General features: G+C 36.7%; 1 protein-coding gene across 3 annotated transcripts in view; it reads left to right on the top strand.

The window, feature by feature from the left end:
* Window positions 1-26,165, top strand: part of KLHL28 (kelch like family member 28) — a 40,605-nt gene extending 14,440 nt beyond the window's left edge. For all 3 annotated transcript variants that reach the window (XM_081117648.1, XM_081117649.1, XM_081117650.1), the window contains 4 exons: window positions 10,612-11,510; window positions 18,784-19,227; window positions 21,191-21,399; window positions 23,597-26,165. In XM_081117648.1, coding sequence (XP_080973774.1) covers window positions 10,612-11,510; window positions 18,784-19,227; window positions 21,191-21,399; window positions 23,597-23,760 — 1,716 coding nt within the window. In that variant the 3' untranslated portion in view covers window positions 23,761-26,165. The remainder of the gene's footprint in view (window positions 1-10,611; window positions 11,511-18,783; window positions 19,228-21,190; window positions 21,400-23,596) is intronic.
* The last annotated feature ends 766 nt before the right edge of the window (window positions 26,166-26,931 follow it).

Below are 26,931 nucleotides of genomic sequence, written 5' to 3'. Positions count from 1 at the left end.
GTTGGATGTTTTTTATTTCCCCATGTTCCAAATTGCTGATTTGATTTTCAGCGTCCTCTACTCGACTGTTGATTCCCTGTAAATTATTCTTCATTTCAGTTCGTGTAGCCTTCATTTCTGACTGGTACTTTATTAAGTCATCAATGGTCTCACTTATTTCCTTAATAGTCTTACTAATATCCTTGAGCATCCTTATAACCGTAATTTTGAACTCAGTATCTAGTAGCTTGCTTGGTTCTATTTCGTTTAGTTCTTTTTCTGGAGATTTCTTCTATTCTTTCCTTTGTGACATGTTTCTTTCCCTCCACATTTTGGCTTCTTCCTGGTGTTTGTTTCTGCGTATTAGGTAGAGCTGCTATGTCCTGGAATTTGTAGAGTGGCTTTGTGTAGTAGGTGTCCTGTAGGGCCCAGTGGCTCAGCCTCCCCAGTCACCTGAGCTGGGCCTTCTAGGTACTCCCCTGTGTGGGCTGTGTGCACTGTCCTGTTGTAGTTGAGCCTTGGTTGCTATTGGTGTTACTGGGAGGAATTGACCCCCCAGGCCACTTGGCTGTGAGGACCTGCCACAACTATAGCCAAAGAGCTGCTGTGCTGGAGACAGCCCTATGGAGCAGGATTTACTTCAGTGGAGCTTTGGTGTTCATCAAGTGCACCCCTTGAGTGTGTCATTCGTGGATGTGGTAGGGTTGTAATCCAGCATGGTCAAGTCTGGCCACCAGGTGCCCTGTCTCTGGGGCCTCCCAGGAGGTGCAGAGTCAACCTCTGCCAGTGCCTTGCCCAGGGCCACCCAGCATGAGCTACACAGCTAACCAGACTTGGCTGCTACTTATGTTGGGCTTGGAGGTGTCTAGGAGAGGCCAAGCTTTAAACCAATATAGGCTGCCAGTAGTGCCAGGCCTGGGGCCGCTTATCAATCCATATGGGGCACACTCCTGCTTGTTTCAGAGATTTTTTAGGAAAGTTCTAAGCATGATGCTCAAGAGGCCACTAGCCATAGGAAAGCCACTGGAAATGGCCTGGATGAGCTTGCAAGTGCAGGGGGCGGGGTCTGGGGAATCACCAGGGTGGGGCCAAAGGTGTGAGTCCAGCACTGGAGATTCAAATATGGTGTCTGCCTGCAGGCTCTGTCGGGGGAGGGCTTGCCAAAGGAGCAGTGACCTCTGTCAGCTCTTCTGCCTGGGAGGAAGCTGCCCCTCCACCTCTCACCCCAATTTCAGACAGGCTAGTTCCTCACCAAGTGTCCCAGGTTCCTTTCAAGCTGCTGCCCGGAGCTGGGCTCAGAGGGAGCATATCTGAGTGAGTCCATATGCGGGCCTTTTAAGAGGAGCTGCCTGGGACTCCCGCACCCTCCGCAACAGTCACCCTCAGCAACAGTCCTCTATGGTTTTCACAGCCTGAAGTTGTGGGGATTTGTCTTGCCGGCCCTGGAGCCCTGGGCTGGGGGGCTTGATGTGGGCCTGGGACCCCTCACTACTCCGGGAAACCTCCACCGCCGAGATATCCCTCCTGGGCTTAAACAGCAGCACCGGGTGTGGGACCTCGGCTGCCTCTCTGCAGTTCAGACCTGATCTGCCCCCTGTCTCTGCCCCTTCTACCGGTCTCTGTGCTCCTTCAGTTCCCTCGTTGTAGCGCTTCTGTTTAGCTAGATTTCAGGAGGTTCTGAGGGGTGGTGTTTCTGTATTTTGATGTGGTTGTGGGAGGTGGCGGGTATAGCTGTTTCCTACGCTGCCATCTTGTTTCCTCTCTGGGTTTACTCTTGATATTATACATTCTATGGTTTGGTAAAAGTATAATGACATATCTACCATTATAGTAGTATACAGAGCAGTTTCACTGCCCTAAAAATCCTGTGTGCTTCGACTGTTTCTTCCTACCCCTAACCCCTCGCAACCATTGATCTTTTTACTGTCTCCAGTTTTCCTTTTCCAGAATGTCATATAACTGGAATCATGCAGTATGTAGCCTTTTCAGATTGGTTTCTTTCACTTGGTAATATGCATTTACGTTTTCTGCATGTCTTTTCAAGGCTTGATACCTCATTTCTTTTTAGTACTGAATAATATTTCATTGTCTCTTATGCACCGCAGTTTATCCATTCATCTGCTAAAGTACATATTGGTTGCTTCCATGTGTTGGCACTTATGAATAAAGCTCCTATAAACTTCCATGTGGAGGTTTTATGTGTGGGCAGAGTTTTCCATTTATTTGGGTAAATACCAAGGAGGGCAATTAGTGGATTATATACTAAGAGTATGTTTAGTTTTAGAAGAAACGATTAAAGTGTCTTCCAAAGTTACTGTACCATTTTGCATTCCCACCAGCCATGAGTGAGAATTCCTATTGCCCCACATCCTCTCCAATATCTTGTATTCTTGATATTTTGGATTTCGACCATTCTAATAGGTGGTATCTCATTGTTGTTTTAATATGCAGTTCCCTAATGACATGTGAACTTGAATATCTTTTTATATGCTTACTTGCCATCTGTATATCTTCTCTGGTGAGGTGGCTGTTTAGGTCTTTTATCGATTTTTTAATCAGGTTGTTCGTGTTCTTACTGTTGAATATTGAGAGTTCTTTGTTTAAATATTCCTTTATCAGATGTGTGTTTTACAAATATTTTCTCCTTGCGTGTTGCTTCTCTTCTCATTCTCTTCACATTGTATTTCCCAGAGTAGTAGTTTTTTATTTTAATGATATCCAGCTTATTAGTTCTTTTTTAAGGATTGTGCCTTCGATATCATACCTAAAAAGTTATTGCTGTACCAAAGGTCATCTAGATTTTTCTTCTGTGTTCTAAGTGTTTTATAGTTTTGTTTTATGTTTAGGTCTGCGATCCTTTTTTTTTTTTTTAATTTATCTTTATTGTTGAAAGTATTATAGATATCCCCCTTTCCCCCTCGATTAATCCCCTCCACTTCACATCCACCACCCCAGGCCTTCACCACACTATTTTCAGTGTCCAAGGGTTGTGCATATATCCATGTAAGTTCTTTTAATTAATCTCTTCCCACGCACTCCCCCACCCCCACCTTCCCACTGAGATTCATCAGTCTGTTCCATGCTTCTGTGTTTCTGGATCTATTTTGTTTCTCAGTCTGTTTTGTTTATTAGATTTCACATATGAGTGAGATCATGTAAAACTGAATCGGGAAGAATCAGAAAACCTGAATAGGCTAATAACAGCTGATGCAATTATAGCAGTAATAAAAAACTCCCAGCAAACAAAAGCCCTTGTCCAGATGGCTTCACAGGGGAACTTTCTAATTCTTTAAGTTGTAGGACTAGATAGTTTACTAAAAATTTTTCTTGCCTTTTTTTTTTAAATATATCTTTATTGATTTCAGAGAGGGGAAAGGAGAGGGAGAGAGAGAGATAGAAACATCAATGATGAGAGAGTCATTGATCGAGCCCACAACCAGGGCATGTGCCCTGACCGGGAATCGAACCCTGATCACCTGGACCCTAGGTCTATGCTCAACGGCTGAGCCATACCCGGCCGGGCTTCTTGCTTTTTGAGGTAGGCCTATAGTGCTATGAACTTCCCTCATAGGACTGCTTTCACTGTGTCCCATAGATTTGGGGTTGTTATGTTTTCATTTTCATTTGTTTCCAGGAAGTTTTTGATTTGTTTCTTGATCTTATTGGTAACCCAGTCATTGTTTAATAACATGCTATTTAGCCTCCATGTGTTTTAATGTTTTTGAGTGTTTTTACTGTAGTTGATTTCTAACTTCATGCCATTGTGCTGAGATGCTTGATAGGATTTCAGTCTTCTTGAACTTGTAGAGACTTGTTTGGTGTCCTAACATGTGGTCTGTCTTTGAGCATGACTCATGTGCACTTGAGAGGAATGTATATTCTGCAACTTTGAGGTGAAATGTTCTGTAAATATCAATTAAATCCATCTGATCTAGTGTGCCATTTAGAGTCACTATTTCTGTATTGACTTTTTGTCTGGAAGATCTATCCAGTGAAGTCAGTGTGGTGTTAAAGTCCCCCACTGTGACTGTATTGCTGTTGCTCTCTCTCTTAAAATTCCTTAAGTTTATTATTGATAGGTCCTTGTTTATTGCCATTTTAATTCTGTATGCCTATGTTTCTCTATTTCTTCTTATTAACAGCAGTCCCTTTAACATTTCTTACAATGTTTCTATTTCTACTTCTAATTACAGCAGTCCCTTTATCATTCCCTCCAATGCTGGTTTGGTGATGATAAACTCCTTTAGCCTTTTTTTGTCTGGGAAGCTCTTTATTTCACCATCTATTTTGAATGATAGCCTTGCTGTACAGAGTAGTCTTGGTTTCGTGTCCTTGTTTTGCATTACCTTGAATACTTCATGCCATTCCCTTCATGCTTGTAGAGTTTCTGATAAGTCAGCTGACAACCTTATGGGAGAGAGCTTCTTTGTAGGTAACAGATTGCTTTTCTCTTGCTGCCTTTAATATTTCTCTTTGTCTTGAATTTTTGGCATTTTTATTATGATGTGTCTGGGTGTGGGCCTCTTTGGATTCTTCTTGCTTGGGACTCTCTGTGCCACCTGAACTTGTGTGGCTTTTTCCTTGACGAGGTCAGTGAAGTTTTCTGCCATTATTTCATCAAAGAGGTTCTGTAACCTTTGCTTACTTTTGACCTTCTCTGGCACTCATATGATGTGACTATTGTTATGTTTCATGTTCTCCCACAGTTTCCTTAGACTGTCCTCCTGTTTTTTAATTGTTTTTTCTTTTTAGATCTCTTATTGAGTGATTTTTTTCTACTCTGTCTTCTAATTCACTGATCCCATCCTCAGCTTCTTCTAATCTGTTGTTTTTTTCTTCCTGTGTATTCTTTATTTCTGCTATGTCATTCTTCATTTCCAACTGGTCATTTTCCATAGTTTCCATATCTTTTTTGTGTTTTTTTTCCTGTTGAGTATCCTTACGATCAGCATTCTGAACTCTATGTCTGATAGATTGCTTATCTCCATTTCATTTAGCTCTTTTGCTGAAGGCTTCTCTTATTCTTTCACTTGAGGTTCTTTTTCCTGTCTCCACATTTTGGCTGCCTGTTTGGGTTCATTTCTATGTATTCGGTAGGCCAGCTTGGACTCTCAGTCTTTTTGGAAAGTCTCTGGTGCAGGCCAGTGTCAGACACTGTTTGTGACTGGCCTTGAGTACCCTGTTTGGAGCTACCAACAACCCATGGCTTGAGGTCCCCTCTGTTGGGGTTGGGTGAATTTGGACAGGACCAAGATGTACACCAAAGTCTGCTTTTTCAAGGGCTAGGTCCAGAAGCAGATCTGGCAGAGACTCAAAGCACTCTGAGGTCTGCCTCTGCCTGCAGGCTGATTAATCTGATTCTCTTAATGAGCCTCAGGCTGTAGAAACTCCACAGGGTGGGGTGGCTGATCGTTATCAGTCTCTTAATGAACCTCAGGCTACAGAAACTCCAAGGGGTGGAGTGGAGGTTTTCCACAGGGTGGCACAATTGTTTCCCCCTCAGGCAAAAGCTGCTTCAAGGTAAATGTCTTCCTGTGAAAGATGTCTTCAGCAGTATGGGGGAATGACTGGGCATAGGAATCCAGAGGGGTGGCCTCTGAGCTCTTATCTCCAGAGCCCACGGCCCTAGATTCTCCTTACACAGCTGCAGTCCACTCTGCCCTCCCTCTGCTGGAGCCCAAGGTGAGTAGCTGCACACGAAACTTTGTGCTTTGCCTCTTTAAGAGGGTGCCTGCATTTCCAGCTGTCTCTGCCTGGAAGACAGAAACTTGGCTGCTTTTCACAGCCAGATGTTATGTAGGTGCCTTTCTCAGTTCTGGTGCTCTTGGCTGGGAAGCCCAGCCTGGGGTTTGGACCCCCGAGTCCTTTGTGGGAACTCACTCCCCCACCCCAGCTGAGATATCCCTCTGGACCTTCAGCTGCTTCTTGTGGGAGCCCAGCCAGCCCTCTAGCGCCTCTGCACTTCCTACCAATCTTTATGTGGTCTTCACTTTTCCTCCTTGGTTATGAGGGTCCTCTCTAGTTCATCTTCAGTTGCAGTTGATTGTTCAGGATGGCTTTTCTATATTTTAGTTGTAATTCCAGTTTGGTCCCTGTAGAGTGTCAGTGTAGCATCCACTCAATCCACCGCCATCTTTAATCTCCTCCTATGATCCATTTTGAGTTCATATTTTTGAAGAATGAGTATCCAGTTGTTCCAGCACCATTTGTTGAAAGACTCTCTTTTCTCTGTTGTATTGCCATCGCTGCTTTGTTAAGATCAGTTAACTATACTTATGTGGGTCTATTTTGGGGCTCATCATTCTGTTCCATTGGCCTACTTGTCTGTTTTTTCACCTGTGACATACTGTATTGATTACTATAGCTTTATGATAATTCTTTTTTTTTTTTTTTTTATCCTTTCCTCACCTGAGGACATTTTTTCCATTGCTTTTCAGAGAGAGTGGAAGGTGGGGGGGGAGGGGGAGAAATATCGATGTGAGAGAGAGACATCCAGTGGTTGCCTCCTGCATGTGCTCTGACCGGGGCCGGGGTTGAGCCTGCAACTGAAGTATGTGCCATTCACCAGAACCAAACCTGAAACCCTTCAGTCCACAGGCCAACACTCTAACCACTGAGCCAAATGTGCTATGGCAATAATTCTTGAAGTAGTGTCAGTCCTATGGACTTTGTTCTTCATTATTGAATTAGCTGTTTTGAGTCTTTTGCTTCTCCATATAAACTTTAGAATCAGTTTGCAATATCCGCAAAATAACTTGCTGGAATTTTGACTGGGATTACATTGAACCTATAATTCAAGTTGGGAAGAACTGACATCATAATAATAGTCGTCTATTCATGGACATGGAATATCTCTTCATATTTAGTTAGTTAATTCTTTGTTTTCTTTCATTAGAATTTTAAAGTTCTTATATAGATCTTATACATAATTTGTTAGATTTACACCTAAGTATTTCATTTTTTAGGTGTTAGTTTAAACGGTAATATGTTTTTAATTTCAAATTCCACTTGTTCATTGCTGATATATAGGAAAGTGATTGACTTTTGTGTATTATCCTTGTATCTTGCAATCTTCATAATTGCTTAGTAGTTCCAGAAGTTTTTTTGCTGATTATTTTGGATTTTCTATATAGACAATCACATCATCTCCCAACAAAGACAGTTTTATTTTTTTCCTTTCCAATTAATATATTTTTTATTTCCCCTTATTGTTCATTACATTAGCTAGGTCTCCTTTTTCAATCTCTTCACTTATTTTCTTTATCCGTTTGCCTTTCCTGTTTATTCTTCACTTTTCAGTCTGAATAACATTCTCATTAAACTGGACAAATGGGAATTGAGAGGGGTTTGTTTCACAAAACAGCACACATAATTAAATTAATTGCATGTAAAGAATTGAAGTTTTCAATGCTTGTAGACTTCCAGGTGAAGTTAATTTTGACCCAGCCTTTGAGAATTTGAATTGGTTGAAAAGAACGTGAGAGAGGACAAAGATGGTAGACAAAATCTGACATATGATCAGAAGATATTTGTACAGTGCTGTAGTAATTACTTGGATTTATTGGAGTGAAAAGTCATTGTGGAAAGAATGGGAATTAGCGAAAGTGGAGATCATGGGAAGAGGCAGTTTAATATAATAAGACTTAAGTGCTGTATTCGTAGCACCTCAAGTTGTGTGGAACTTTACACTTTATAAAACCATTTTCATGTAACCTTTTGAGATAGATGGGAAGTATTCTTATTTTACAAATGAAAAAGTTAATATTTAGATTAAGAAATGTACCAATTTCATGTAACCCAGTATGTGACCCAGTTAGAACTAAAACTCTGTATTCCCAAAATCCCTGTTCTTCACTGATACTGTTACACCTCTGTTGCCTCAGCATAGTACTATATACTTGTAACTCTTAGAGTTTATTGTGTTTTCGTGTGCATTATCTGATTTGATTAAAAGTCTCGTGAAGTATATAGTTTAGGTATTACTATCTCATTTTATAGATAAGGAAAATGAAGATGAGAGAACATAAAGTAGATAGGCCTGCTTTCTTAATCCCATCACTTATTTTCTGTATCTGCATGCCTTATTCAGTTTTCACTTTTCAGTCTAGATATTAACTTTTTCTATTAGGTTGAGGCTAAAAGAAGTTAAATAGGTTAAAAAGGTCAACACTATAATAAGTAAAAGAACAGATCCAGGTCTAAACTTATGCCTTCTAGTTTATGTCTTCTTGTCAATATTCTGTTCTGGAATTAAGTACCTACTGGTAGACCCAGGAGTTCTTGAGACTTGTTCTTACCATGATTGAGAATTATTCTGATAGATGTGTGTAGGATTATTAGGAAAGATAAGAAGTGGAGGTTGGTGATATCAGCTGTAAGGTGGCCATATTAACACAGTTTGTTAACAGACTTAAAATTTAATTGAAAACTGTGGAATGATGAAGTTCTAGATGAAATAAAAATATCAGTATTTGGATATTTCCACTTAAAAATGCACAGGAATGGCCCTGGCTGGGCTGCTCAGTTTGTTGGAGCATTTCACATACACTAAAAAGTTTCAATTTCATTTCCAGTCAGGGCACATGCCTAGGTTGCAGGTTTGATCCCTAGTTTGGGAGTGTACAGGAGGCATCTGGTCAGTGTTCCTCTCTCACAGTGATGTCGTGTGTCCCCCTGCCCCCTCTTTCGCTCTCTTTTTCTCTCTCCCTTACTTTCTCTCTAAAGTCATTAAACATATCCTCTGGTGAGGATTAAAAAAAAAAAATGCACAGGAATGAACTGCTGTACTCTCTCACTTCTGCCAATATTTATATTATTTAATAGTGTTGGGACTGTTTTAATTTATTCATAATACTTTAAAAATAGGAACGAAATCTTTTTTTATCATCTCCATAACTTGTGTTTGAGGTGTGAATGAGATAGGAAGGAAACGGTTTATATGTATAGCTATCTTATGTTTTATGCATTCTAAGCAGGTGCTATGATCTAGTTTGAAGTATTTATGTATTGTGGGGTTTTTTTAATCCTCACCCAAGGACATGGTTAGAGAGAAGGGAGAGACAGAGAGAGACAGAGAGAGAGAGAGAGGAACATCAATTGGTTGCCTTCCATATGTGCCCAACTGGGGGTCGAACCCACAACCTTTTGGTGCACAGGACAACACTCAACCAACTGTGCCACCCCAGCCGGGTTAATCTCTTTTTTTTTTAAACTATTTTTTCCCCTTTTTTTTTTAAAAAAAAATTTTTTTTATTTATTGATTTTTAGAGAGAGAGGTAGGGAAGGGGGAGAGAGAAGAGAAACATTGATTTGTTGTCCCACTTATTTATGCATTCATTGGTTGTTTCTTGTATGTACCTTGACTTGGACGGAACCCACAACTTTGGCTATGGGATGACACTCTAACCCACTGAGCCACCCAGCTAGCGCTATGTATCAATTTCTTATGACTGATGTAACAAATTACTACAAACTCAGTTGCTTGAAAAACCAGAAATTTAATCTCTCACAGTTCTAAAGGTCAAACATCTGAAATTATTATTACTGGGCTGAAATTAAGGTGTTTGTAGGGCTCTAGGGGGGAATTTGTTCCTTGCTTCTTCCAGCTTCTTGTGGCTGCCAGTATTACTTGGTTTGTGGCTTCATCACTGTACTCTCTGTCTCAGTGGTCACATTACCTTCTCTTCTGTCTGTTTCAAATCTTCTACCCTCTCCTTATAATGAACCTGTAATTATATTTAGGTCCCACCAGGATAATCTCAGAATCCTTAATCATATCTGCAGAGTCTTTTTTACCATATATAACATTCAAAAGTTCCAGGGATTAGGATGTGGATGTCTTTTTAGGGAGCCATTATTTAGCCTACCACAGTCCTTATGCCTTTCACTTTCTCTTCTTCTTCTCATCTCTTCTCTCCTGTTTTTATTCTTTTTCATTTTTCAGAAGCACATAGTGGCAAGTAGGTTGCGTGGGTATGATCTGAAGTTGTGTTCAAGAGTTGAGTAGATGTGGTCTAGATCAGTGAGTGAGCGTTATTGTCCTCACTATATTAATTTATTAATTTTTTGTTGTCATTGAATTAGTTGACAGTAATGGTACCTTTGTTAAGTTTAGCACCCTTTATCAAAGTAATTATTGAATCTTTGGGTAAAGTATGTGAGTTAACATGAAATTTCTTTCTAATCAAAGCGTCTGTTGATTAGATTGGCAGGCATTGATACTATCATTGAGAAAATAGCCAAATAACTACTAGCATTGTTTCAAAACCAGTTTTCATTTAAGGGAATTTTTTTTCACATTTACATTTTGTTACAGTGATAGCTCAGACTTGAATTTAAGGAAGGTAAACAAAAGAGTTGGCAGAGTTCTGATCCCAAAGTCCATTGTCAATAGAACTTTGTGGTTTGGGGCATAACACATAACCTTTGGGCCTTTGTTTCTTAATTTCTATACTGAATGAGTTGAATTATATGACTAGTAACATCGCTTTTAACTTTAAAAGCCTCTATCTGATACTTAGCATAAAGTATTTAAAAACAAACAAACAAATCTTATTTATTTTGTACTATTAGGAAGAGAAATCATAATGGCAAGATTATTTTGAATTAACTGTGCTTTTTGTTTTTCTGTAGATGGACCACGCATCTCCAACCTACATGCTTGCTAACTTAACCCACTTACATTCTGAACAACTCCTACAGGGTCTGAATCTTCTTCGTCAGCATCACGAACTCTGTGACATCATTCTTCGAGTAGGTGATGTTAAAATCCATGCTCACAAAGTGGTACTTGCCAGCATCAGCCCATATTTCAAAGCTATGTTCACTGGAAACCTTTCTGAAAAAGAGAACAATGAGGTTGAGTTTCAGTGCATTGATGAAACTGCTCTCCAGGCCATTGTGGAATATGCCTACACAGGAACTATTTTTATCTCGCAGGACACAGTTGAATCTCTCCTTCCAGCAGCAAACCTACTCCAGATAAAACTTGTCCTGAAAGAATGTTGTGCATTTCTTGAAAGCCAACTTGATCCTGGTAACTGTATTGGAATTTCTCGTTTTGCAGAGACGTATGGTTGTCATGACCTTTATTTAGCAGCCACTAAATACATATGCCAGAATTTTGAAGCTGTTTGCCAGACTGAAGAGTTTTTTGAGCTTACTCATGCTGATTTAGATGAAATTGTTTCCAATGACTGTTTGAATGTAGCTACCGAAGAGACTGTTTTTTATGCACTTGAATCTTGGATCAATTACGATGTACAAGAACGCCAGAAATACTTAGCACAGCTACTTAACAGTGTGCGATTACCATTGCTAAGTGTTAAGTTTCTCACTAGGTTATATGAAGCAAATCATCTTATTCGTGATGATCGCACTTGTAAACATCTTTTGAATGAAGCCCTAAAGTACCACTTTATGCCTGAACATAGACTCTCTCATCAGACAGTCTTGATGACAAGACCTCGCTGTGCTCCCAAAGTGCTTTGTGCAGTAGGAGGAAAATCTGGACTGTTTGCCTGTTTGGATAGGTAAATAGAAGGATTGATATTAATAGGTTTTATACTTTTTAAATGTTTCCATAATTTTAAAATAGTTTGATTTTCTTAGTTTTTTATTTGCTTCTTTTTGTTTTTTTCTCTTCTTTCTAAACACTTATCTGGTGGTTTTAATGACATTGTTGTCCATTGCTCTACAACACTTTCAAATATTCACACCCCTGCTCCAGGTCTACAAACTTAATCTTTTCTGGTTACTTACTAACTTTTCTTCTATTTTATGTCTTTTCTCTTTGTGAAACCATTTGTATCTTTATTTAAGTCATACCAGGTCAGAGGGATTTATTATTGGTAGCTATATCAGAAGGTGCTAAAGAGGAGAGCTAGGAGTCTGTGATGAGGGAGACTTGGGGTTAAGATTGGGTTTGAATGAATTCAGTTAATTAGAAGAACCACCAAACAAATAAGAAAAAGTAGGATATTGATACAAATCATGGACTTTATATGCAATTTATTTTAATGACAGTGGTAAAAAGTACTTTCTTTTCTAATAACTTGGTGTTGTCAGACTACTTAATGAAAAGCCAAATAATATTTTAGACTTTGTGGCCATATAGTCTCTGTCATAACTACTCAACTCTATCATGTATGAGAGAAGTCATAGACAATACATAGATGAATTAGCATAGCTAGGTTCCAACAAAACTTTATTTACGAAAGTAGCTGATGGGCTGAATTTGGCCCATAACCATAGTTTACCAATCCCTGATTTAGAGCATTATGCAATAACTTATATATTGGAAATAGAACTGGATGTTACCTTTGCTTTTCCCTTGAATGGGATTGCTTCATGAAAACGTTTGTGTTTGATATATTTTTTTAATACTGTGGATTTCTTTCTGGCCATTTCCAAAAATTTGGTAGATTGCTTTCTCTGCTCAGTGGTAAGAAACTATTGATGTTTTATCAATGTCAACTGATATATTCTGTATATTTTTAAAATACATATATATCTTTATTGATTTTAGAGAGAGAGGAAGGGATAGGGAGAGAGAGAGAAACATCAGTGTGAGAGAGGAACATCGATTGATTGCCTTCTGTATGTACCCACACTGGGGACTGAACCCTCAACTCAGGTATGTGCCCTGACCAGGAATCGAACTGGCACCCTTTCAGTGCACAGGACAACACTCAACCAACTGAGCCACTCCAGCTGGGCTGTATCTTTTTAAAAAGCCTTAGTGTACATCTTAATTGTAGCCTAAAACTAGTATTGTTGAAATTGGGCTACATGTAAAAACATTAGTTATGGTGACTATGTGAATTGTTTACTTTTTTTTTTTTTAATCCTCAGCCAAGAATATGTTTATTGACTTTTTTTTAAATTTGTTTTTTTGAGAGAGAGAGAAAGAATCATCAGTGCCCTCACTGGAAATTGAAACCCCAACTATTCGGTGTATGGGATGGCACTCCAACCAGCTGAGCCACACTGGCCAGGGTTGTTTACTCCTCTTTAAAGGCATTGATTAGTGGCATGAAGTAAATCATATTAATCAAATACCATGACACTAAATTTCAAATATGAATTTACGTTCTAAAAACTCTTGAGCAGTTGCCTCTTGGTCTCTTGAGTATTGAAAATAACAAATTATTATTGTTATTTTTTAGTTTAAAAAAAACTGTTTTTATTGATTTTTTTTTAGAAGAGAGGAGAGGAGAAGGAGAGAGAGATAGAAACATCAATGAAAGAGAAATACCAGTTGGCTGCCTCCTGCACACCTCCCTCTGGGAACCAAGCCCACAACCTAGGTATGTGCCCTGACCAGGAATTGAACCAGTGACCTGTTGGTTCACAGGTCGATGCTCAACCACTGAGCTACACTGGCTGGGCTGTTACTTATTAATTTTTTTTATTAAGAAGTCTTAATGTTGACATTGTTGCAGGTGTTCCTCTTCCCCGCCCCCCCATTGCCCACCTCACTCACCCCACATCCCCCTCCCTTGGCCTTCACCAAACTATTGTCTGTGTCCAAGGAGTATGCATATATATTGTTTAGCTAATTCCTTCACCTTCTTTATCCAGTCATCCCCACACCGCTCCCCTTGGGCACCTGCTATGTATCCATGTTTCTGGTTCCGTTTTGTTCATCATTTTATTTTGTTCATTAGATTACCCAAATTAGTGAGATCATACGGTATTTGTCTTTTTCTGACTGACTTATTTTATTTAGCATAATAACAAATTATTGAAGAGTCATAAGAATTGTTCATATCCTTAGAGCCAGTAATCTTTCATTTTAGAATCTAACATAAGAAAACAAATTTAAATATCACTTGCACAACGCTGTTTATTGCAGTATTATTTATTTATAACAATGGAAAAATTAGGATCAACCTGAATAATTATTCAGTTTAATTCTACAAAAAGAATTAAACACCTGTGCATGAGACACTGTGCTAGATAATGGATCTTTAACAAGTTCATAATTTAGTAAAGGGAACAGATATTTACACAGATAATTATAATGCTTAGTTTTAATATAGCAATAAAGAGAATTCTATGGTAGTATTAAGGAGAGGCATTTATCCCATTTGGGGGATTTAGGGAAGATGTTATGGATAAGTTAATGTCCAAGGTGAGTATTAAAGGCTAAGCAAGGGCCAAGCAAAAAACAGTGGGAAGGTCACAGGAAGTACACAAAGACACAGTAGCATGTTACAATACAGGCTGTGTAGGAAATAAAAAGCTGTTTGGTATTTCAAAGTATAGAATTTTAACCAGCAAGTAGCAGGCCATGGTCAATAGCCAAGTCAAAGAAGGTATTATGTTTTATGATGATGAGAGGATATTTATTACATGGATTGAAAAATAATTTTAAGGAGGATAGTAAAATGATCATATTTGTATATTAGATCATTCTTGACTGTGTTACAGACATATATCAAGGAGACTAGGATTAGCATCAGAGTGATTGGGAAAAAGGCTATTGTAAAAGTACAGGCAAGAGATTGTGAGGTCCTAAATTAGGGAAGTAGTAATAAAGTTAGAGAATGGGGCATTCATTTAAGAAATGTTTTAAGAAGTCAAATTGATAAAATTTGGTTGAATGCATATGAGGGGATAACGAGAAGGAAAATCAAAGATGAGTGAGATTTCTTGGTTAGGTATTAAATGATGAATGGTTATTCCAAGAGAAAGAGAGAATATAGGAGGAGCCATTGTAAGAAGGAAAATAATGTGTTTAGTTTTGGAATACTGAGTTTGAATTGCCTATTGAATATCCAAGTGAAGGATGTTGTAGTACTAGCTGGATATGATTGCAGAGCTCAAAGATGCAATCAGTGCTGGAAATTTGGAAGTTAGCATATAGTATAATTTAGAGGTATAAATGAAAACCATGACATTCCTATTACCCAGGAAATTCCAAGGAGTTCCGGATTTCTGTACTAGGAACCTGGGACAAAACCCAAATATATATATTTTTATTACACTATTATTGTATGGCCTTGTATACCATCTAATTTAACCTAATTGCCCAGCCTTTTTACTTACTTTTAACTTCTTAAATCTGTTTGCTGTGTCCTCTAGGATTCACATTCTATTATAGAAAAATCTTCTTTATCCTCAACTTCTTGCTTATTATAATGAAATAAGACTGATGCTTAAGGATACTGTTTTTGCTAAAGCCCTTTCAAAACTGGCGTGGTTTTTCCCCCCCATACCTCATGTATCACAGGCCCTAAAGGTTGAGTAATTGGTTTTTTGCTCCTCAAAGCCACTTCCAAAATTTTTTCATCTCCCACCCTCAAAAACCTCAACTCATTTCAAGCAGTTACCTTCAGGCTATATTACTTGATGCCCCTTCTGTTAACATCATCTGCTGTTCCTTTAGTAATTTCATTTATTGAAGACTTTTATAGCTGGCTGTCTTTTCATCATTTCACATAAGTAATCATTCTTATTGATTTCAACATCCACATAGTATAATCTACAGTTACCCAACTCCTTTGTCTCTCTCCTGGAACTCACTTTTACTAATTTTTTCTGCCTTACCTTAGGCACCTGTTGTCATGGTCATACCCTCAACTTTGTTATTACCAATGACTTGAATGAACACTTTGAAAATCTTGGTTTCAAACATCCCACTTTCTGTCCACCACCTTCTTTCTTGCCAGCTTATTTATTTGAGTACAACCACTGCAACCTTTCTTTGTTCCCTTCAAGACTTAATCCTTTGACCTTCTAATCAGTTAGTAAAACTTATTGCTAACCAACCACCGCATGTCCTCACTCTGTCCAGCTTTGATTCCCGGAACATCAGTCATCACTACTTTGAATACACCCATGGCTTCCTTACCTATCTTTTCTTCCATCATACTCGTCTAGTTAAATTCAGTTATCCACTTATGCCATGGCTGCATCTGAGCAGCAAAATGTGGCTAGAGAAACACACTTATTCATCTTAACTGGTTTCCCTTAGGGCTCTCAGTACTCCCAGCCACCCCTTTGCTTTTCCCTAATTAACTTACTTTTTTACTTCTTTGGAGGAACTGTTTCATACCTTCTGCTATCGCCATAAAAACTTCCAAAGTCCCTTACCCTCACCTTCCAACTCTCAGCTGATAGAAGCATTCTGAAGAGAACTGCCTTATCTTCCCATCACCAAATCTACAAAGTTATTTCTATCTAAGACAAACCCCTCCACTTCTCTATTTATTCACTATCTTCCATTCCCTCTCTACACAAGGACTTTGCTCCTGCAGTTATCCTGTCACTCTCCTATATTATCAACTTTTCCCACTCTACTACATCATAGCCAGCAGCTACAAACACGTTCTGGTTTAAACTCCCAGATTAAATTAATATACCTTGGACTCTATGATCTTTCTCTGCTCATCTTTATAGCTGCCTCCCCATATGTCTTTCACTCTTTAGAGTAAAAGCCTTGGAAAAGTTGTCTACACCCACTGTTTTCCTCATCTCCCATTCTCTCTTGAACCACTCCCATCAATATTTGCCCCCACTGAAATTGCTCTCCTTAAGATCAAATAGTTCCCTGATGTATATCGTTCTTATTGAAACAAATTCACATTTTTATTTTATTTTATTTTTTAAATTTATTTATTATTATTTTAAATATGTCTTTATTGATTTCAGAGAGAGGAAGAGAGAGGGAGAGAGATAGAAACATCAATGATGAGAGAGTCATTGATCGGCTGCCTCCTGCACACCCCCTACTGGGGATTGAGCCGGCAACCCAGACATGTGCCCTGACCGGGAATCAGACCACAATTTTCTGGATCGCAGGTCAATGCTCAACTGCTAAGCCACTCTGGCCGGGCAAATTCACAGTTTTAAAACAAGCAATATAACAAAACTGTACTTAGCTATTCAATAGCTATTGAATAAATGAATGTACTTTGATCATACTGGATAAAGAATATATATTTTTATGCTATGCTGTATTGGCTACTTTTTCCCTACTTTTTTTGTAATGAAATATCTATACATGCAAGAAACCATATATAATATGCATAATAGATACCCATCTTAAGAAGTAGACTAATAATGGTACCATTAAAGTCCCCCATGCCCCTCCTTGATGCCATCTCCTTTCCTCCCCCAAAAGGAATCACTATTCTGAATTTTCTGTGCATTATTCCTTTGCGTTACAATTTTGCCACATCTTTCATGTACCCCAATATATCATTGGGTTTTACACATTTTTTTCTTCTCTCTTTTTTTTAAGAATAGTTAATTGATTTTTAGAGAGAGAGAAACGTTGATGTGAGAGTGCTACATTGATTGGCTGCCTCCTGTACACCCCTTACCAGGGATCGAGCCCGCAACCCGGGCATGTTGAGATTCGAACTGGCGACCCCCTAGTGCATAGGACAATACCCAACCAACTGAGCCACACCAGCCAAGGCTACATGTTTTATATAAATGAAATAGTACTATGTATATTTTTTCAGAGATGTGTTTTGTCACTCAACAGTAAGTTTATGAAATTCATCTGTGAGACTACATGAGGAGATAGTTCATTTAGCTTTACTGGTGTGTGGTATTATATGGACATAATACAGTATTTTCTACAATGAACATATTAATTATAAAAGTTAATTGAAGTGCTACACACATGCAGAAAAGTTTACAAATTCTAAGCGTACAGCTCAGGGCATTATCACAGGTTGAATATTACAAACCAGTTTAAGAAATAGGAAACATGCCCTAGCCGTTTTGCCTCAGTGGTTAGAGTGTCGGGCCTCGGACTGAAGGGTCCTGGATCCGATTCCAGCTAAGGGGCGCATACCTCGGTGTGGGCTCGATTCCAACCCAGCCCGCCTGTGGGGGAGGCAGCCAATCAATATGTCTCTCTCACGTTGATGTTTCTCTCTCTCTTTTTCTCTCTCCCCCCCTCCACTCTCTCTGAAGAGCAACGGAAAAAATAGCCTTGGCTGAGGATAAAAAAAAATAGGACACATGACCAACACCCAGAAACCATTCTTGAGTTCCCTCCCTGTCCTCCCCAAAGGTCACCACTATCCTTATTTTTAATACAGAGATTAGAAATATTTTTGAATGTTATATAAATGAAACTACGCAGAATATAATCTGAATTTTGGCATCTTTCGCTCAATATTATATGTGTAAGATTCAGCCCTGTTGCATGTACCTGTTTGTTCATTTTCATTGCTGTGTATGTAGTATTCTCTTGTATAATATACCACAGTTTATTCATTTTTTGGTTGATGAACATTTGGAACATTTAAAAACATCCAGTTTTTAACTAGTACAAATAATGCATCTGTTAACATCCTTATACATGTATATATGTGTACATTTCCCTTGGGTACATATCTAGGAATGGAATTGCTCAGTCATAGGGTGGATATATACCATCTTATTCGGTCATTCTTCTTTTGACGGATGATTGTGTTGTGCTGCTATGAACATTTCTGTATATGTGTCCTGGTGCAAAGCTGTAATAGGCATTCATTAGAATACATACACAGGAATGAAACTGCTGAGTCAGACATGTGTGTATCTTCAAATTTACCAGATAATGTGAAATTGTTTTCTAGAGTAGTTTTACCAGTTTACACTCTCACCAACAGAGTATTTATTCCTTGTTCCACATTCTTGCCAGTCGTTATCTAACTTTAACTTTTTCCCAGTCTGGAAAGTGTGTCATGGTTTATTGTGGTTTTAACTTGATGTCCCTGATTACTAATGAGATTATAAACATTTTTGTTTGTGGACCATTTTGATTTTTAAATGTAATTTTTTTTGCTTATTCTTTAGTGTGGAGATGTACTTTCCTCAGAATGACTCTTGGATTGGTTTGGCACCCCTAAACATTCCTCGTCATGAATTTGGAATATGCGTTTTAGACCAAAAAGTGTACGTTATAGGTGGTATTGAAACTGACGTGCGTCCTGATTTCACTATCAGAAACCATGAAAATTCAGTAGAATGCTGGAATCCTGATACAAATACCTGGGCTTCTCTCGAGAGAATGAATGAGCACCGAAGTACCCTTGGAGTAGTAGTACTTGCAGGAGAACTTTATGCTTTAGGTGGTTATGATGGACATTCTTATTTACAATCTGTAGAAAAGTATATTCCCAAATTAAGAAAATGGGAACCTGTGGCACCAATGACTACAACACGAAGTTGTTTTGCTGCAGCTGTGCTGGATGGAATGATATATGCCATTGGTGGGTATGGTCCTGCCCACATGAACAGGTATTTAACTTAATCAAGCTATTGATTTTTAAAAATATTATTAACAATAATTTCTGTTTTTCAAACAATTTGTGTGTACAAATTAACTTCCCTTTTTAATTTTAAAAATTAAAAAGGGAAATTTTGGAAAATTTAATCTCCTCTGTGAGTATAATTATAAATGTTTTAATGGGGATTTAATATATACCTACAAATGCCTCTTATTAAATTTTACATTCAATCAATATAAATGGACATATTTTAAAATTCAGAAATCTGAAAATAAGATTAAGTTGACAGCTTTAGATTTTGGGTGGTGTGTGTGTGTGTGTGTGTGTGTGTGTGTGTGTGTAAATGGCCTGTTGTTGCATTGCTTAATAGAATAAAAAAGTGAAAAATGTAATCCCTATATGCTTATACAATATTATAATACATCATAAACTTAAATCCTTATTTAAATATTTTTTCTGGATTCTTATTCTATAATCATACATATATTATGTATTTGAGTTATGTTAGAGTTTGAATTTGAGATTTCTGTATTTTGTATTCTCTGAATAAAGGAGAAATATGTAGGAGGAAAATAAAAGGATAAAGTGACTGCTTATATGGAAAATTAGTCATCATTCTGAATCCTTGTTGAAAATTGATGTTCCAAACATTTTTATCTCTAATACTAATTAGAGTGGTATATGTTTTATTTATTGTGAGCATTTTAATGAAAAAATATATTATGGTTTGTTAAGTGACTGAGAAGGTAATAGCACAACAGCATCTCATCTATACATTTTTATTTATTTTTGTGTAAGCTAAAGTATTCCTTTTTTTTATTGTTTCCTTAATTGAAGGAAAAATATTTGAATCCCAGGCATACATTTCTATGAAAAGTTGCTGGCAGAGATTTATAAGATGAAATGTTAAGTATTTTAGTTTTGAGATTAAGCTCTTGAAGTTTAAGTTTTTGCTATAGTTTATCAACTCTTGTCCAGTGATTTTGCTCTAATGGTTTTTATTGTGGTGTCCTTTTAGAAACAGTTATAGTTTAGTCTACCTTCTAGTCTAGTCCATAGTCTAGTCTCTATCCTAACTCCAGGATTACATCACTGACTCTCAAATGGTTTAGGATTTTTTTGAGAGGTAAGTAAGGTTAAAACCAGAACAAGTTTAACAAGCTTGCCTTTGTGCCACTGCAAGGCAAAGCATTGGCTTACAAGGCCTTCTGGGATTTTCTAGAGAAGCTCTTTTGGAAATTCTGACTTGATTTGGATTTCCATAGTACAGCTTGGAAATGCCAAGTGTTCCCTGGAATGCAGATTTGACTTAAATCCCTGAATTCTCCTAAATCACTCTGAGATTATTATGATTAGCCAGTTTGTGCTATGAAATCTGCAGTTTTTGCTTTGTGGTAAACCACCGTGAATTCTACTGTAAGAAAAGAAGTCCTCATCTTCTTTCCCCTTTCCTTAGCTGTGTAGACGAAGACTCTTAGTATCCTTAGAATACACCTATATTCAGATGTGATTTTCCAAGTCCTTTCACGTGCGTACTCATTTGACTTTATTCTTACGTGGATCTTTGAAGTTGTATTATTGTCATTTTTGCAGGTGAGAGGAAATAAGACTTATCCAGGATTACACAAATCCAAAGTGATAAGGCTAGGGTTCGTTCAGCTCTAGATATGCTGCATTAGCACTTGAACCCAGGTTTTCTCACTCCAAAAGTTCTATAACATTAATATACCTTGCTGCTTACACAATATAATGTGATAGCATATGGCTATTTTTGCACCTGGTCCACTTGGTAAGCTTTTATTCCTGCAATTTCACCAGCAAAATCAAAACATTTGGGACAAACTACTCTGGTTTTATATCTGCCTATTTATTTAACATTTGAAAGTTCAAATGGTAGGGTTTAGTTTTGCTTTAGTAGGAAAAGTGACACAAAGAATATGTGAATTAATTCTTTCTTTTGTGAATATTTGCAGTGTGGAGCGTTATGATCCAAGTAAGGACTCCTGGGAGATGGTTGCATCTATGGCAGATAAAAGGATTCACTTTGGTGTGGGTGTCATGCTGGGCTTTATTTTTGTGGTAGGTGGACATAATGGTGTCTCACATTTGTCAAGCATTGAAAGATATGACCCTCATCAAAATCAGTGGACTGTGTGTAGACCAATGAAAGAACCCAGAACAGGTAATAACAACTTACTAATTTCTAACATATAGGACAATATTTTTATAGTGATGTTCTTGGAATAGTAGTTCTTTGGAATATAACAGTAAAGAGTATTACTTGTTCAGGAAAAAACCAAAAACTTTTGCGGTAAAGTTGAGAGACAACTAGAATAGACAAAACCACATAGATTTCTTTACTGTGGTTTTAATATGCCAGTGTCCATATTAAGATTTCTTAAACTTGGAGAACACATTTTGAGAAATGGTGGTAATAGAATGCATCTTATAGAAGCTCTTTTTATCCATATAGCAAATGTCATCTTTTTATATGTTAAACACACACACACACACAGAATCCCCTGATGTATTTTGTTTTTTATTGCACGTTAGCAGCCTATATGTTCCCTTTCAAATGTTCTCTCCTCCTGAAGGGGTATCGTCGATCAAGAAAAGGTTGAATTTCAGAGTTCCTGGAGAAAAACAGATATATCAAGGAAAAGAAGAAATTATCTTTGAGTCTAACTAAATAACATTATTTTAAGGGGAAAGTTTTAAGTTACTGATGGAGTATGTTGCGAATATTCTTTGCATTTGTGAGTTAAGAAACTCATGAAACATAAACATGCAAAGGAAACTGAAAGGACAAAATTGAGTGAACTATTTTGGTTGTTTACTATAATTAGTTTCTGTGCCATCACTGAGAGAGAAAGCCATAAAAAAAAAGAATGTAAAAAATTTAGGTAGCTCTGTTCTTTAAGAGCATAAGTTATGTAGCTCAATAGATATTTTAAGTATTTCAATATACAGGTTTCCTCTGGTACCCGAAAAAAGAGCTTTCCTATGAAACCTTTTCTAAACCGAAATGGCTAAAGCCTAGAAGCAATTACCTTAGGTGGCTTGATACTGAGGTGCTGAGGGTATTTCCCAGGGAAGGAGCTTGGCGGTGCCACTCTCACTTCTTGGTACATGCTGCTTCTATAACCATATGCTGCAAAACATGCTGAATGGTAGTTTCTCTTTTTGCTGTTTTTTGTAAAAGTGAAAATCCTCTTCAGATTTCTTTTGGTTAGTGAAACAGGTACAGTTGACCCATGAACAACATGGGTTTGAATTGCTCAAGTCCACATATACATGGGTTCCCCCCCAAAAATACTGTATATATATTTTCTATTCATTTTGATTTTTATAATATTTTCTCTCTAGCTTACTTCATTGTAAGGATATAGTACATAATACATATAATTACAAAATATGGGTTAATCAACTGTTTGTGTTTATCAGTAAGTCTTCCAGTCAATAGTAGGCTATTAAGTTTTTGGGGAATCAAAAGTTCTACTCGGATTTTTGACTGTGCAGGTGTTGGTGCCCCTAACCCCTATATTCAAGGGTCAACTGTAATGTAGGTCTTTCATAAAAGCAAAATGGTGTAACTCAAACTTTCAAAAAACAGGATACTTGTGTTTGAAAACCTGGTAAAAATGAGTGATTTCTTGAAAAATACAGGATGTCCCCCAAAAATATATACGCACTTTGAATAATTATTTATTTCAGTGGGTTGAATCTGAAAAGAAAGAAGCATCAATTGAGCTATCAGTTGTGCATATATATTTTTTGGGGACACCCTGTATATGTGAATATGAATTGAGAAGAAAGCATGTGGAAAGATATATATATTGCAGTCTTTTTTTTTAATGTTCATTCATATTCATTAAAAATGTTGCATTACAAACATTTTGATTCATAAATAGTCAAGGTGGGTGGTGTATTATACTGCATTCTTTTTTTTTAACTCATCCAAGCCTTTATTAAGTACCTACCATATGCACAATCCTGTGCAAAATATTAAAGGAATATAAAGATGAATTTAAAAATGGTGCCAACTCTCAAGGAGTTTATAATCTAATGATAGTGACAAATAGTTTAACACAAACTGTAGGAAAGGAATTACTGCATTTTTAATAGTATTTTTCTGTGGTGCAGGAGAGGGAGAGTACGATTGGGGAGCAGAGGTGAAGGAAGTCTTCAGCTCTTTCTTTACTTTTATATTCAGGGATATTTTCCCAATGAGCTCATATTACTATATGGCTTGTATAATTAATAGTAGATTGTTGAAATGTATTTTAAGAAAGCATTAAAATACAAATTCATTTCTTTTTAGTGAGTAGTCTGCTAGATGGTTAACATGTTTTTTCTCCATTTTTATTCACCTTTCCTAGGAGTTGGTGCTGCAGTAATTGATAACTACCTTTATGTAGTTGGTGGTCACTCAGGATCTTCCTATCTGAACACTGTGCAGAAATATGACCCTATCTCAGATACATGGCTGGATTCAGCTGGCATGATATACTGTCGCTGCAATTTTGGATTAACTGCACTTTGACAAGTGTGGACTCATGGAAACAGTGAGGTGATGAACCTCGTGCCGCATGAAAGGATGCCCAATTATCTGAAACCCCAAAGCCACATTGCTTTCTTTTCAACTTGAAATGGCATGAAGACTCAACGTTTGTTGGGTACTTTGACCTGACAAGTAGCTTTGGTTGCTCTTGATTACACGGTGAATCAATAATCAAAAAAAAAGAAAAATCTTGCCAATTGAATTGTGCACTTTTTCCCCCTCTAATACTGGCATAAAGTAGTTTTATGTTCTTAAGTGTAGATGTGAAGAAAAACTTGCTTTTTTTCCTCTAAATTTTAGCTCTCTTCCTTCTTGATATGCACCATGATTTACTAGGATGAATGATGTTTAGATGCTGGAGTGTAGTGAATGACTGGACAGTGCACTGATGTCTGTTGGGTGTAAATTCATATACTTCACATTTTAAATAAAGGGCTGCTTTTCTTTCTTTTTTGGGCAGTGAGGGTACTTTTAAGGGGTATAAATTATATATGCCATAGTGAATCACCTGGACATTCTTCCTGCTAAATGGCTTTAGGGCTGAGGATGTAATAACTTTGCAAGACAAATGCTTTTACTATCATGATATTTGGGGGCCTATTTAAAGAAGTCATATTTACTGTTTATATCTTTTTTACATGGCAGGTCAGTGCTGGATGAATTTACTTATCCAACTATGCTTTGCCTGGCATGGATAGAGTTAAGCATATCAGTGGGTTTTTTTAGTAGTATATAGCAAGCTTCCCAGTGTTGATGTAAATAATTGACAACTGGTTAGTATCACCCTTAGTGCATATTGAATTTTTTCATATATCCTTATAATAATTTCAGTTTTTAAGACATTGGTTTGCTTTTTCAAAGTCTTCAGATACAAAAATGGTGCTAACTATAGGAGCTATAACAAGGCTATAATGACGTTCTTTTGGATGTTCAGTATGAGATATGCATGACATGTTTTGATAGTGTTTTTTCATTTTTACTGGCTTGATTTATTTGTGCTTATTAAAAATGTTAGTGAGTATACTAATGTTAACATCCAAAAATTATCTAAATGCCTATGTTATGTTTATCATGGTTCCTGAACAGTGATTTAAAAAATACATTTTTGATCTTCTTTCTTCTTGTGCTAGATATAACATGTCCTTCTTAAAAACAGAAATATATGCATTAAATATAAAGTACTAGGCAGTTATGCATTACTCTGTACATTTCTTAGGTAACTGAATATTTTAAAGTTATGGAGGAAAACTGGAACTCAATGTTTACTTGAGTAGTGGTTCTAAATTTGGTTCTACTTTGACTAAAGAAATAATCTTTTAAAGCAAAATAGTTTGCTATTGCCAAGTGACAGCTTATTTAAAAGAAGTGGTTGACTCATTTTGTTTTAGCATGTTTTAGTAAATGTCTGTTAGACTTGAACACATTACCTTGCATTTTATTAGGATGTTGGTACTTCTGTTTTTGTTACTGTAGTCATTTTATTTTCCATGATTTTTTTTAACTTGCCCACCATTTCTTTATATGGTCTCTGCAAAACCAGTGTATATTTGTAAGAAAAATTATACTGCATTCTTAAGTGCCACATTGTTCTAAACTATTGTTAAGAAGCCATTTGTAATTATAAAATGTAAGTTAATTTGTTAGCAGACATGTTATTTCTTGAAAACTGTAGCCAGACAATTTGCTGTTTTCCTAGTTCTTCCATAAACTGCCAGTTGTAGATTTAAATATATACTACCAAACTATGTGAAATTCATCCTTAAACATAGGTAGTATCATGCTTTATGAATATTTGCACAGATTATAAAACCTTGCAAGTAATTTTTAGTCTCTTCTGATTAAGAACTCAACAGGAGCTACTAATAAACTTGACAGGCTTAGTATTTTCTATGTTGCTTGTTTAAATAACAATGATATATAGCAATAACTTTTTAATTGATTTGAATAACTCTATTGAATAGAAACAAGGTGCACTATTGTGATTGGCCTAGACTTTATTTAAAGAAAAGCAATTTAAAATAGATTTCATCACATACTTAATTTAAATTTCCCAACTCAATTTTCTATTTATATCAATAAAGTTGTTAAATACATCATGTTATTCTATATTTAATCCTTTCCCCCCAGAAGGGAATTTGGAAGACTGGAAAATTATTTTAACTGTAAACAGCTATACTGTATATTTTATTTTAATAATGTTTTACTCAATGTATCGTTGCCACTATCAGATTAGTATAAAATATATAAATCATTTGGAAAATTAGATCAAAAGCATCTGTTGATCACTATTTTGGAAAAATTTGAATTTCATGTTAAGAAGAGTAAATGTGAAATATTTGGGGCAATAGTAGAAGCCATATACCAGAGAAAAAAATTATGAAACCTGTAAAAGGAAGAGAAAAAAAGAAACAAATTTAGAAATATTTATTTTAGGTTTGCTAAACCTGATATATAGTTCATAACAACTATAGGTATTAATGTGAACTGACAACTAATAACTTTACAGTAGAACCTTCGTGTACAGATTCGTGAGAAGTTTCATTATGAATACTCTGCTGACAGATTGTGACTATAAAGCCACGTTTCTTATGTTAAAAAGGATAAAGATATTTGATTATAAATTCCCAGGGTTAAAGATGTTACAAATAATTTTATATAATCAAGAAGGAGACAGCTATTTAAGATTGCCCAAAAATATTTTTTTAAAAAGTGACAGTGAGAAATAGAGATTGTCTAATTGGTTGGAAGATAATTGCCTTTTATAATTATTTTATGAGGACATAATCAGGAATGTTTGGCTTTTTAATATTTGTTGAATATAGTAATAGAACTTAAGTGGTTTTTAATATAGGCCAAAGGATATTTATGTAAGTTCCTTATGTTATTACTAATATTGTTTTAGATATTAATAAATATGAAATTATAGGAAGTGGTATCAAGTGATAGGAAAATGACATTCATTAGGTTTTGAAAATTATTTTGATAACTTGACAAATGTGGAGGGTCTACTATATGTATTAGATATTGTGCTAGATGCTATAGAGGCCAGAAATATAAGTTAGATATAGTCTTTTCACTCAAAGAATAAAATATAGTGAGGGAGACCTATACCCAAATAACTATTATGGTAAAGTGTGAATCTAATTCCTTATA

The sequence above is a fragment of the Miniopterus schreibersii genome (assembly GCF_964146895.1).
Source record: "Miniopterus schreibersii genome assembly, chromosome: 1".
Lineage (NCBI taxonomy): Eukaryota > Metazoa > Chordata > Mammalia > Chiroptera > Miniopteridae > Miniopterus > Miniopterus schreibersii.
The sequence above is the reverse complement of the archived record's forward strand: the minus strand, read 5'-3'. Positions and strand labels throughout refer to the sequence as shown.